This window comes from Micropterus dolomieu, linkage group LG14 (genome assembly GCF_021292245.1).
Source record: "Micropterus dolomieu isolate WLL.071019.BEF.003 ecotype Adirondacks linkage group LG14, ASM2129224v1, whole genome shotgun sequence".
In the NCBI taxonomy this organism is placed as follows: domain Eukaryota; kingdom Metazoa; phylum Chordata; class Actinopteri; order Centrarchiformes; family Centrarchidae; genus Micropterus; species Micropterus dolomieu.
This window is the reverse complement of record NC_060163.1, coordinates 20176580-20190069: the sequence shown is the minus strand read 5'-3', so window position 1 is coordinate 20190069 and position 13490 is coordinate 20176580. Positions and strand designations below refer to the sequence as shown.

Here is a 13490-nt window from a genome sequence, read left to right as displayed (position 1 = left end):
AAAACGGCAATCTTGGGGTCTAGATGTTGACCTGTATTGCACAAGTCTTGATGATGAATCCTGACACAAGGCTGTGAGTGACATGTGTGTTTGCTGTTTCCAGGGAGCAATCTGTTGCTACTGCTGCCTCACCGCAAAGAGGTTAAACGCTGTTTTACAGCCTGACTGAGCGATGTGCACACATCCGCTACTTTTCTTGTTCAAATCACACTCGCTTTCACACATGCAATCTCTAAAACACATGCACAGAAGCATACATGCAGCGAATACAAATAAATGTACGCTGTACGAGTTTTTAAAAAAGGCACAGTTATTCTTCACTACTCACATGCACACAGTACTCCCTCCCCCTTTTCTTTTGTGTTTATTCTGATTTAGTTTCCCAACTCTTTTTTTGCTACTGTACACTTCTACACATTGTAAGTCTGTTGGTCAGCCCACCACTCTTTTCTAGAGTGAAATATCTCAAAAAGTATCCAATGGATTGCCATGAAAATGTATACAAATATCCATGATGACCAGAAGATGAATTGTAATAACTTTGGTAATCCCGACTTTTCATCTAGTGCCACCATCAGGTCAACATATTAATTTGTTGTGAATATTTTGATTTATAACCGAATACCTGAAAAATAAATGCCATTCCCAACAGGCTCAGCTGTACTTTGTGTTTGGTGCTAATTAAAAATGTTAGCATGCTAACACTCTGAACTAAGATGGGGAACATGGTAAACATAATACCTGATAAACATCAGCACGTTAGTACTTTTTGAGCATGTTAGCACACTTACATTAGCATTTTCGATCAAAGCACCACTCTGTGTACAGCGTCACAGAGCTGCTAGCATGGCTGTGGACTCTTGTTCTAAGTTCACTAGTTATGAAAGAGCACAGATGGAAAAAAATAATATAACACATATCCTACTGTCAGTGTCAGTAAAAGTGTCAGCCTTTCAGAGTCTGAGGCTGAGGTCTGCTTGACAAATAAAAACTACCTGTACAGCATCAACCCAGTGGTTTGTCACCCAGTCATCACTTTCCAGGATGTCACTTCCTGCACTGAGCTTTTATGTGGGTTTGGGGGCTTTCGCTGCACCATCAATGTCAGTACAGAGAAGTCACATGAATTTTCTTTTAGTGAATGAAGAGCACTGACTCCGGCTAATGACAGCCTGCCACCCAACAAGCTGTGGTTTCTAAATGACAAGTTGCTGAAAATATAGCACTTGATGTTTATGTACCAGGTTTGGGTCTGTGTAGGAGGTCTGAGAGCCTGAATGGAACCTTTTTCAATGGACATAAACATCCTCCCAGTTAATTCATGTCTGTTATTCAGAGGAACATAACATAAGCATGTCGAGCATTTACATGAAGTGTTGCATTTACCTGACTTGTGCTCAATTCAACTATGTATGTTGCAGGTGCATTCAGCTGACGGTTTTATATTTCTATCTGTCTTTATAGATCTATAATGAGATGATCCGTGACCTGCTGAACCCATCCTCGGGCTTCTTGGACCTGAGAGAAGATTCTAAAGGAGAGATTCAGGTTGCTGGCATCACAGAGGTCTCTACCATCAATGCACAAGAGGTTAGAGGAGCTACCTGACTGTGCATAACATGACTACACACTGCACACATGACAAATAACTCTATCTGTGTTTACAGATCATGGAATTGCTGATGAGGGGCAACAAACAGCGCACCCAGGAGCCAACAGCCGCCAATCAGACATCATCTCGCTCCCACGCTGTGCTGCAGGTGGCCGTCAAACAGCAGAGCCGGTGTCGAGACGTCCTGCAGGAGGTCCGCTTTGCACGCCTCTTCATGATCGACCTCGCCGGCTCAGAACGAGCAGCCCAGGTGTGTGTATATATACTTAGTCATTAGGTTTTTAAATAACTGAAATTATGTTTAATGGTAGTTGTACAGCTAGACAATGTGTCACCTACTTTTCTGCCAAACTCAAGTTCAAGTTCAAAGACTGGCTAATGTACATGTTACATACATACAACTTATTTTAAGCTTATATGGACATTACATGTGTATATCCTCAAAACAACAAGAGTCTGCTTTGTGAGTGTCTGGACCCAAATGTAGTCTGCTCACTGGGGATGCTTGGCAGCGTATCTTTACAACAGTCCAGAGGATTGAGGTTCCCATAAACCTCAGGAGACCTTAATAAAAGCCTCTTTATATCTGCCATTATAGCTCACTGTGCAGTTTATTAAATACACCAACCTTTTGGCAAATGGGATCATGTTGTGGTGCAAAACTGTGATTGACACTGGTGGAAAGTACCCGAGTTATTTCCATTTCTTGTCACTTGTTGCTTTGACCTCTTTTTAAGCAGTATAGTGAGAATGTTGCTAAGTATTTTTTCAGTTTTTAGAAGTTTTTCAAGTTGAGTCTGCTTCTTTCAGTCAGATGAATGCGTTGTCATTGTCGCCCATGTTAACACTGCCACGTCCTTGTACGCCATGACAGCAACATGCAAACAGTCAGTGAGTGAGAGCACTTCTTTACCATGGAGACAGTGTGAATGGTTCACAGCCACACTATTTCTGAATAGCACATATGTCCTCCATTAGTAATTGAGCAGAACAGAGTTGTTTGGCACTTAGGGCCACAAGGAACATTTTCTCTGTATCTGAGTGTGCATGCAGTTAGTAAGTTGATTTAGTTGAGCAAAGTATTGATAGACCAACGGTAGGAGGTAATGCCATCTCCTGGGCAAGAGAGGAAACGTGTTAGGGTGGGGTGCCTAGGTGGTCAAGTATTATATTCTTAAGCATTGCTCTGTAACTAAATTAAATATTCAATATGTAACAATGAAAGTAAAAAAGGTATTGTTTATCAAGAGGTTAAAACTCAAAAACTTAGCTAATCTCCTCCATCAGGACTGTGCTTGTGTGATTTGATCAGAATTTATTGACAGTGACCAACAACCCATTTATCCATTCAAATGTTGCTAAATCCTGATTGGTTCACGTAAGAATGTGACATCACTTTTTCCTATCTGAGCCCGGCCCACTTGAAGCCAATTAGAAGAGGACACAGGGAAAAAGAAGGTGGTCTCTCAGGTGAAATAACTAAAATCGTTATAATGAAAGAAAATACTGGGGGACTGTGGGATCACTTTGCTCATCATAAGTAAGGTGAAGAAAATTAGTCTTCAGGGCCTTTAAGGTGCTGACCATGTAATTACAAAGTCCCCGGTTTGAGTCTAAAAGGTGTTAAAATCTCTTAATCGCATCTATCTGTCTATCTGTTAGACTCAGAATAGGGGTCAGCGGTTGAAAGAGGGGGCCCACATCAACCGCTCCCTCCTGGCTTTGGGCAACTGCATCAACGCCCTGAGTGACAGAAATGGCACCAAGTATGTCAACTATCGAGACAGCAAGTTGACTCGACTACTAAAGGTACAGCAATTTCAGAATTTATAGGAGACCAACTCCAGGATAGAACTATATTTTGTGATTCAGATATTATTCATGTATTGTTTCTCTTCTGATGTCTTTGAATGACAGGACTCGTTGGGCGGGAACAGCCGAACGGTCATGATAGCCCACATTAGCCCCGCCTCTATGGCGTTTGAGGAGTCTCGTAACACGCTGGCTTACGCTGACCGTGCCAAAAGCATTCGAACACGGGTGAGCTCAGAACACATAGCTGTTAGTCTCTTATTTGTCTTTACTACAGTTGAAATAGAGATGAGTAGATTTCAAGATACAATTAAAAATTAATTGAAATGATACTTCACTGTAAAATATCATTAGGCAGTGATATTACCTTTTGTTTTAATGTTTCCACTGCACATACATCTTTGTAAAGAAGACTAGTTTATTGCAGTTTATTGGTGATTTATGGTTGAATTATAAGCAAATTGTAAAGTGCTTTGGATAAAAGTGCTATTTAAATGCAGTTATTTACAATTTTATGGCATTTTATTATGTTGTTGAATCTAATTAAGCTACTTGCAATTAGAAAATGCAACTTTCAGTCTCAAATATCTAAGTATTCTTTTCTTTATATTTCTCATCATCGTTTTGTGCTACAGGTAAAGAAGAACCTTATAAATGTCTCATACCACATTGCTCAGTACACCAACATCATCTCAGACCTGCGCTGTGAGATCCAGCGGCTCAAGAAGAAGATTGCAGATCAGGCGAGTCGCCAGCTCAACTCAGACCGGGCTGACATCCGCCATGTCCAGGGTAAAGTCTTCTCCACACTGCCTCCTCCAGTACCTGAATAATATCCTTATTCCTAATATTCATTATTCCTCTCTTCTCTCTTCTTGTCATCTCTCCCCACTCGTAGCGGAGGTCCAGGCCCACTCCAGTCATCAGAGTCGGGCCGAGATGGACCAGTTGAGGGAGCATCTCCTGGATGCCTTCCGACAACAAATGGAAATCAGGAGGAGCCTGATGGAGCTGGAAAACAGCAACATGGAGAACCAGATCGACACCTCCAAACACCTGCTAACCATTGCAGAGTCAGTGTTTAGGATATATATATCTGTCTTTCCTACCCTGTCTGATAGCGTAATACGGTGATCTGTAACCCCCTGTGTGACATTCAGGAACTGACAATGTGGCAAATTGACTTATATGACTATGAGTATGTGTACCATATAATCAAAATTAGTATTGAGTATTAATTATACCAGCTGTGAGCAAGGTGTATTGAAGAGCAGGTAACCATAGCAACCACTTTGCTACATTCATTTAATTTTCACTGGTTACAACTGATCTGACCATGGGTTATATGGGTTGATAATTTTTCAGGACAGTGCACATTCAAATGAAGCTGCAGAAAAGCGATCAATGTGATCAATAGCTGTAAATTATAAACCAGATGACATGCTGGTGGTAAAAATGTCTGTGTATTCTTATTCTCCTAGCTGGGAGCAGGAGCGGAGTAGGCGCAGGAGGAAGTGGCGGGCTGAAAGGAGGAAGGAAAGTGTCAATAAGGATGAAAGCGAGAAGGACTCTGACTGCCCGGAGTCTCCTCCGGACAGCACAGAGACCCAGCAGGTGGCGATGGCCCGAGAAAACCTGGTTACACTCATGGCTGAACAGAAAAGGATTCACAAACAGAAGGTAGGATTCTTGATCTACTTTTTAAAACTGTGGGAAAATGGTTCATATACTTTTGTAAGTTTCCTTAGAATATAAAAACAAAGCACTTGCTTCAAATGCCTTATAAATCATTTGAGGCTTTGCTGTGATTTTACATTTCTTTACATGACATTTTTTTATGAATAGAAAAAGAAGTGCACACATCTTGTACCATTCTTTTCCCCGCTCGTCCTCAAGGCGTTGCTCGAGCGCAGATTTCTGGAGCTTCGGGATCGGGCTCGGCGCTTGGAGGAGCTGCTGCCTCGGCGGGTGAGCTCAGAGGAACAACGCGAGGTCCTGGGCCTGCTCTGCAAGGTCCACGAGCTGGAGATCGAGAACGCAGAGATGCAGTCCCACGCGCTGCTCAAGGACAATGTCATCCGGCAGAAAAACTATGTGGTGCAGCGCTTCGAGCAGCACCGACACCTGTGTGACGAGATCATTCAACAGCAGAAACAGTTCATTGATGGTGAGCCTATCTCTATTAAATATCTGTTGTTTGGTTAATTGCTGTGCAAGTCCACAAGTCTGGTTTAGAGCTGCAACAATTGTTCAATCGAAATAATTAATCAGCAGCTAGTTTGCTAATCTTGTTAGTCATTTCTCAAGCATAAATGCCAAACATTTGATGGTTTCAGTTTCTAAAATATAAGAGTTTTCTGCTCTTGTTGGTCTTACATTATGGTAAATTGAATATTGTTTCTGACATTTGTTTATGTGATGATGTATAGACCAAACAATTAATTGCGAAAATAATCTCTGAATTTCTTTAAATTTGTGTGTGTGTGTGTGTATGTGTGTGTGTGTGTGTTCCAGACCACAGTCTGCTAGTACCTCCACACCTCCAGGAGCTGTATGATATGTACATGAGGGAGCTGGATGAGAGGAAACTGGACAGAGCCATGGCCCTGGATAAGGTGACCATCAGACACACCATCAAGGTAGCCCCCGCATGACAAATCAAATTTAGAAACTAAATTAAACATAATCATGTATAAGGTGTTCTAGATGAATGCTCATACACATAATTCCTAATAAATGCTCTGCTCTCACTTCCAGGAGGGCTCTCTACCCAAGATCACCCTGCCCGGTCAGGGTCGCGACAACATGCAGGACTGCATGGACTCTGACCAGGAGAGTGTGCGCAACATGTGCTCTGATAACAGACGTGGCCAAGTTAAAATCCGTAGACACACTTTGCCCCCCATTCTACCTGAGCCTGAGCTGTAAGAGGACATCTTGTTCATATGTTTCCCATTTAGATTTTATACAGCAACTGCATTATAAGTAATAATAATGACTTGTTATATCTTTTTTTCTGTGTCAGGGACAATAACAGAGTTTTTAAGAACAGCCCTCATGCTAGGCAGATCAAAAACCCGGCTGTCATGACCCCGCCTCCAATCCACATTAACGGGAAGGGCAACAGAGAGGTGAGGACAATTTTAATAGGCAGTATTTGCCTTGTTTTTTTCCAGTTCAGTAGCTATCCCTAAGGGGGGCCTCGTGGTGTGGATTAATACAATCTAGTCGGGTGTTGCTTTTCACTTAAAGCAATATGGGTTCCTGTTTTAATAAAACTCCACCAGATATTTCACTCCGGTAGAACATTTTCATTTTCAATCCACACAGCTCCATAAAATAAACTCCACCATAAGCTATAATAAGAATTGACTCTCAACTCTTGCTTCCAGGATTTGTGCTCAGCTTTCCATGTTGAAATTTGCAAACCAGTAGAATTACATCTTTGTTCCAGGCTTGAAATAATATTACCTGCATCTAATCTTCTTTGGTTTTATGTAAATGTATCCAGTGTGACTCATCGACAAGATTAAGTAATAAGAGTTATGAATGTTTGAATCCAAATGCCCTATTCAAAATGAAAATTTCATTTTATGGAGACAGAAATGACTACGGTAGCACTCAATGTGACCATCTGAAAGCAAAGAACTGCAGTGAATGTCTGATCATAATGTCGCACTCTGCATCTCATGTTTGCAGCTGCAGCCGCTGGCTCCTGAGAGCTCTCTGAGCTACAGCCATCTCAGCCACAGTGTCAGCAGCCACCTGGACTCCTCACCTGAGAGCAGCGAGGCCGGGGCTGATATCCCTCTTCTACAAACTGGTAAGAAGTTTGAGTGTGCATGTGCAGTGTGGGTTAGTGGAAGGGCAATTGGGGTCAAATAATTGTTGTTGTTGTTGTGGTGGTGTAAGAACATTCAACAGTACATTTTTTAATCCAGTTTTGTGAATTGGTATTTTGAAAAGTTTTTCACACTGATTAGCATTTGTACATTAGCTACAGCTAAACATTTTCACAATAGATAAACCTGTTCATTTTTTTCTTCTTCTGATAAGTCAATTTTATAATTTAAATAATTAATTAATTATTTAAATTTGCCTTAAACTGCTTTACAATCTATACAGTAGACAACACACTCCATTCTTAGACCCTCAATTTAGATAATTGTGCATTGCAATGTCCCTTTGCCCAAGGTCAAGTATTCAAATTGTTTGTTTTGCTTGATCAACTCGCGAAAACCGGTGTATTAATAATCCCTGTGTTTCCACAGAGCGGCAGCAGATCCTGAAGGGCGTCCAGAACATTGTAGTAAAAGCGGCCCGTCGACGCTCCAAAGCTCTGGAGGTTGATGCCTTGCGGTTACCCCCTACCCCCTCTCCCCTGGACCCCCAGAAGCAGAAAAGCAGTCTGTCTTTGACTGAGGCACCCAGTAGAGGTTTGCCAATGCGGCCCGGCAGGCAGCCTAGTCCCGAGCTCAGACACGCCACCTCGGACGATAATTTGTCCAGCAGCACAGGTGAGGGGCCTGGCCTGCATGTGACCTGGACACGCCCACGTAACCGCCAGGTCGCCAGCAAGAACCAAATGCCTCGTGAACTGGACTTTGAAGCTCGCCGCAAGAAGAGGCGCTCACGCTCTTTCGAGGTCACTGGTCAAGCAGTGAGTATTTTCCAAATTCAGCATGTGCAGTATCATTAGTGGAAGAGTTGTATCATGTCCTTAAGAGACACTGATGAGACTCCAAAGCAAATGGCAACAAGCCTTAATATCATTATTATCACACTCATATATATCACACATAAAAAACTTACAGAAAAATACATGCCCAATGCCTATTTGTCATTAAATCAAACCTTCAAGGGAATCACTCATCACTACATTGTACATACTTTGAGAACTCAATTGTGACAGTAGTGAAATTGTAGATGTCCAGTTTTTCAGGCTTACATGTATACAAATTATTGACCTACACATCTAGCAGAAACAGGCATCATTTACTTGTTTTTTAGCCTGGTTTTCCCCAGTGTTATGGTGTCACATAATACATATGTAAGCCATAAACCCACAAAATAGTTATCATAGGACTAAACAGCATTTAATAGATTGTCAGTGGTTATAGAACAAGTAGTTTGGGTGTTATAATTTCTTCCTCCTCTCGCTTGCAGCTGCCTCAAACTAAGACAACCACAGCTCAGAGGTTCCGTCCTCTGGACAGCACATCAGACCCCCATCTCCACAATAACAGTCAGCCCCAGGGTCCCATGCTCCGCCCCCAGTACAGAGGGGTCCCTCCTCTTGCCAAAGTCCGGGCACCCCACAGCAGCCAGCAAACCGGTAAACCGCTGTCACTGCCAATGTAGACTAAGTGACATTCGGCCATAACAACCTTTTTATCGAGTTTTGTTTTTGTTATCTCCCCATCTCTCTACAGGCTCAAATGCAGAGTCCTCTGCAGCCTACATGAATAACCTGAAGCGAGGGCCCCAGCTGCGGCAGCCCCAGCCCCTCCTCTACATCACCACTACGGGCACCGGGGGCCAGCGCACACGTAAACACTGAGCCATTACTCACATTTATCTTCAACACCAGCACTAACACCAAGACCCGCTGAGCCCCGAGGGCAACAGTCTCCTAATGTGGAGCCGAGGGCATCCATACCCACCCCCATCCCCATTAAAATGAACAGTTAACCCCTCAGTGACTGACATTAGCCAAGATTGTGAGGCAGTGTGACGGAGACTAACCAGACAGTAACTGGATACCTCCACACAGGTCTCCACTGTGCTTTGTTGTGGACACTGAGCGACGGCGCTAATGGGCTCTGAGACCTATAAGCCTACAGACGCCAAAGATTGCTAGACATACGGTGCGTGTTCTGTTCTATCAAGTGTTTCCACTTTAGCTTCCTGTCATGCTCATTTATGTTATCGTCAAGTCAGGATGGTGTCAAGCTCACTGTGAATGCAACACACTGTACCAATGTTTGTGCATTATGAGTACATATGGTTTGGTAATTGTCAGTGCTTGTTATTAAGGCCAGTAAGAAAGAAAGATCAATTTAATGGGGGATGTTTGTGGGGCTCAACCTCACAGTAGTGATGTAAATGACAATCGAGGGAAAAGACTGGCTTTATTAGACAGAGAGGATATTACACTTATGGTGATGTGTATAATGAAAAAATGGCCTAAAATATCTTGATTGTTGTGCACTTCTGGACACTCAAAGTTGTATTCTCACACCCCCAAGGTCTATGCCTTTTCTTACCCAAACTTGACTGTTAAATGTCATGTCTGTTTGTGTAGGTGTATAGTACCATGGGTTGCTGAGTTTTCCTGATTAGTTGGCTGTATTTTTAAGGAGTTATTTAACTGTTGCCTTTTCTTGTATGTTGTTGTCATTGACATTGTTTTCATAATTACTACTTTCTATGCTTTATTTTGTACTTTTTTTATTTGTACCCAAATAAATTCAAAGGAAATAAGTAAAAAGATGCCTTATTTTTTGGTGCAAACATACAATTCATTGGCTGCAATAAATAGCTACCACCTTTTATTGTAGAAAATTAATTGTTTGCAGGAGTGAGATAAAAAGACTCAGTTCATAAGGCACTTTTGTGTCATGCTAGTTCACAACATTGCTGCATCTATGCAAATTACAGACAAGAGTCTGTAACCAAGAGATTTCCACTGCAGAATTTGTTTGCCACTCAGGATCAGGGTCCACATCAGTGCATTAATAAATACATCAAGTGCTTACACTGAAATTGTTTTATAGAACACTTTGGGACTTTAGATTTAATGTTATGGTAATGAAGATGTAGGAGTCTTTCTACTGATTTGGATGTGTAATATTCTAAAATGTTCACTAGATGGTGCAGTAGCCGCAGAAGATGAATGAACTATCCAGCATTCAAGCTACAGTATGCCATCTGATGGACAATCTGAATACTTACAACACACAAATTTCTCCTAAAAAAGAAAATTCAATTTGGGGTTTTGATTTTTTAAGTCGTTTTGTTACATTTATTATTTTACATATTTTATATAACCAGCAATTTTATTTTTCTGTGACATCTAATTTCCTATAATTAGGCTATAATCACAGGACTATTATGTAGGCGCTGTTCAGAAAATACAGATCAGGATCAATATGATAATGCAGTTGTTCAAACTTTTCCACATCAAGGACCCCTGACACAAAGTAGACCACGGAGCCCCATTTGATTTTGTCACAGGGTTCCACATCTGATAGAATGTTTGCTTTTAAATGTTTTATTTCAGAAAGTAAATGAAACCCACAACTAAAATAGTCACACATTCTGTCATTGTGTTATTTATGGATGACACTGTGAAAATAAATGATTCCCCTTTTTGTTGGGAACCCCTTGAACCTCCTTAAGGACCCCTGGGGGTCCCCAGACCCTACTGTTAGAACCAATGTGATAATGTATAGTTGGGAAAGGGGTATTATTCTGTCTGGGTCTGTGTTTGACCTGTCCGTACAGCGGTTGACAGGTGATTTACACAATTTTTGGCTGCAGAACCATTATTTCAATGACAAAGAACTGTTCTGCGAACATAAACCTTTCCGTAATACACACTGAAAGCTCTAATTCAATATTTAGTTAGCATATTTAATATGTCGAAACTCAATATGATTAATCAATGCTTCCAGTAATTATTAGTCATTATGTTAATAACTACTGGCACATGTCAGTGAATTATTGCTCAGAGCATCCTAATATTACATTTAGAATGATTGTTAAGAGTCCCTTGAGTTTGGAAGTCTTGGCATTCGCTCCTGACTAACAAATAATTATCACAGAAGCACCTATACATTTGAGGAGTAACGTTAAAACCAACAAGTCTATTTTTGTTCCAGATATAATGCGGTTTTAGTTAGGAATCAGCTAGATAACCCAGTAGAACTGACTATTCCTTGTAGACTTTTTGTTTAAATTATGTCTCAGCCTGAAACACCTTCGAAAATTAGACAAAAGACAAGCAAACAAACGAATCAGTACAAGATTTTGTTCCACTGTATCTCGATAGGTCTGAGTCGGAAATACCGCCTCCTCTGTTCTATTGACAGCACGCTTATCCAATGACAAGTCGCGGGCCACGTGATTGATATCTCCCTCGACCAATGAGCGGTGGGATTACGGCTCTCGGGCGGTAGTTCACGTACAGCTGATTTGCAACCCGCCGAAGCAACAGCAGAGAAGGAGGAAAAATGTCGCTGGCTTCGACGCGGACCGTTCTAGGATCAGTGTCCTTTTAGGAAAAGTCAGACGGCAATTCGGTGAGTGGGACAGCCGTCACTAGTTGCATCGGCGGTTACCGGTTAAATTAGGCCTGTCCTGTCCAGAGCGGCTACCGTCCGCCGCAGTTTTGCACGTTTTGTGTAACGCTTCAGGGCTGCTGTAGAGAAACGGCCGCTCCTGGCAGCCATGATAAATGTTAGTTAGGAGAAATGTAACACTAGCAGTGATCAAATTTGTGTTGTTAGTTGGTATCTTAAAAGTCAGCGTCTTTTGTCGTGTAGCTGCAAGTCCAAATGTATCACTATTGTAATTAAGTATTTCTAAAATGGCAGGTGAGGAGAGGAAGGCTTGTCTTGGTGTAATTTCGAAAGTTGACGTTATGTTAGTTTGCACATCTGAGATGCCAACTCACCCTGAACGCGAGGCTCATCGTTTAGTTAATGTACGCCTCTTGTATTCCTCAGCCTTTAAAAAGTTGATGTGGGTTTAATTATTTAGTGGACGCTTGGACAAACTGTGCAGTTGTTGGAGTTGAAGTAGAGAGTCATCTATGGAGCAGCAGCTGGGCTTTGGTGGCCAGCAAACAGTGTTCACAAAAACTTTGACCTAAATTGCTAGTTGAGCTTTTGGTGTAATGATAAAACCATATGAGGCTTTTCTTCCCTTTGCTTTGTTATGAAGCTGATGGTCAAACGAATCATATTCCTATATTCCCATATACAGTGTATAAATGCTCTATTACGGATTCAAAACTTGTGCAAAAGTATTAACATCAAATTATACTATAAGTATCCATTATATGCAAAAGGGACAATTCCAGAATAAGAAATATTATATAATTGGATGCGTTTATATGTAAGCATCACTTTGTTGCAGCTGGTAAATAAATGTAGTGGAGTGACAAGCGGCGGTGATGGGACAGTGGATAAGATGCATGGCTTTGTTGTGGGAGAACCAGGTTCACTCCCCACTGTGACCCACCAATGTGTCCCTGAGCAAGACACTAGTTGCTCCAGACATATATAGCAATTGTAACTCGCTTTGGATAAAAGCATCAGAAATGTAGTGGGGCAGATGTATAAAGCAGAATAGAGTACCTCAAAAGTGTATGTACAGTGAGGAAAATAAGTATTTGAACACCCTGCTATTTTGCAAGTTCTCCCACTTAGAAATCATGGAGGGGTCTGAAATTGTCATCGTAGGTGCATGTCCACTGTGAGAGACATAATCTAAAAAAAAAATTCCAGAAATCACAATGTATGATTTTTTTTCACTATTTATTTGTATGATACAGCTGCAAATAAATATTTGAACACCTGTCTATCAGCTAGAATTCTGACTCTCAAAGACCTGTTAGTCTGCCTTCAAAATGTCCACCTCCACTCCACTTATTATCCTAAATTAGATGCACCTGTTTGAGGTCGTTAGCTGCATAAAGACACCTGTCCACCCCATACAATCAGTAAGAATCCAACTACTAACATGGCCAAGACCAAAGAGCTGTCCAAAGACACTAGAGACAAAATTGTACACCTCCACAAGGCTGGAAAGGGCTACGGGGAAATTGCCAAGCAGCTTGGTGAAAAAAGGTCCACTGTTGGAGCAATCATTAGAAAATGGAAGAAGCTAAACATGACTGTCAATCTCCCTCGGACTGGGGCTCCATGCAAGATCTCACCTCGTGGGGTCTCAATGATCCGAAGAAAGGTGAGAAATCAGCCCAGAACTACACGGGAGGAGCTGGTCAATGACCTGAAAAGAGCTGGGACCACCGTTTCCAAGGTTACTGTTGGTAATACAC

The 13490-nt window shown here is 41.7% G+C and overlaps 1 protein-coding gene across 1 annotated transcript in view; it reads left to right on the top strand.

Annotated features, from left to right (window-relative positions):
* The window catches only part of kif19 (kinesin family member 19), a 38369-nt gene extending 28455 nt beyond the window's left edge, over positions 1-9914 (top strand). Inside the window, exons 6-20 of the mRNA XM_046069592.1 lie at positions 1465-1590; positions 1668-1862; positions 3275-3421; positions 3530-3652; positions 4060-4216; positions 4323-4497; positions 4906-5104; positions 5321-5591; positions 5939-6063; positions 6182-6348; positions 6450-6555; positions 7124-7247; positions 7696-8084; positions 8591-8759; positions 8857-9914. Of these exons, the coding sequence (XP_045925548.1) occupies positions 1465-1590; positions 1668-1862; positions 3275-3421; positions 3530-3652; positions 4060-4216; positions 4323-4497; positions 4906-5104; positions 5321-5591; positions 5939-6063; positions 6182-6348; positions 6450-6555; positions 7124-7247; positions 7696-8084; positions 8591-8759; positions 8857-8984 (2601 nt within the window). The 3' untranslated portion in view covers positions 8985-9914. The remainder of the gene's footprint in view (positions 1-1464; positions 1591-1667; positions 1863-3274; positions 3422-3529; positions 3653-4059; positions 4217-4322; positions 4498-4905; positions 5105-5320; positions 5592-5938; positions 6064-6181; positions 6349-6449; positions 6556-7123; positions 7248-7695; positions 8085-8590; positions 8760-8856) is intronic.
* The last annotated feature ends 3576 nt before the right edge of the window (positions 9915-13490 follow it).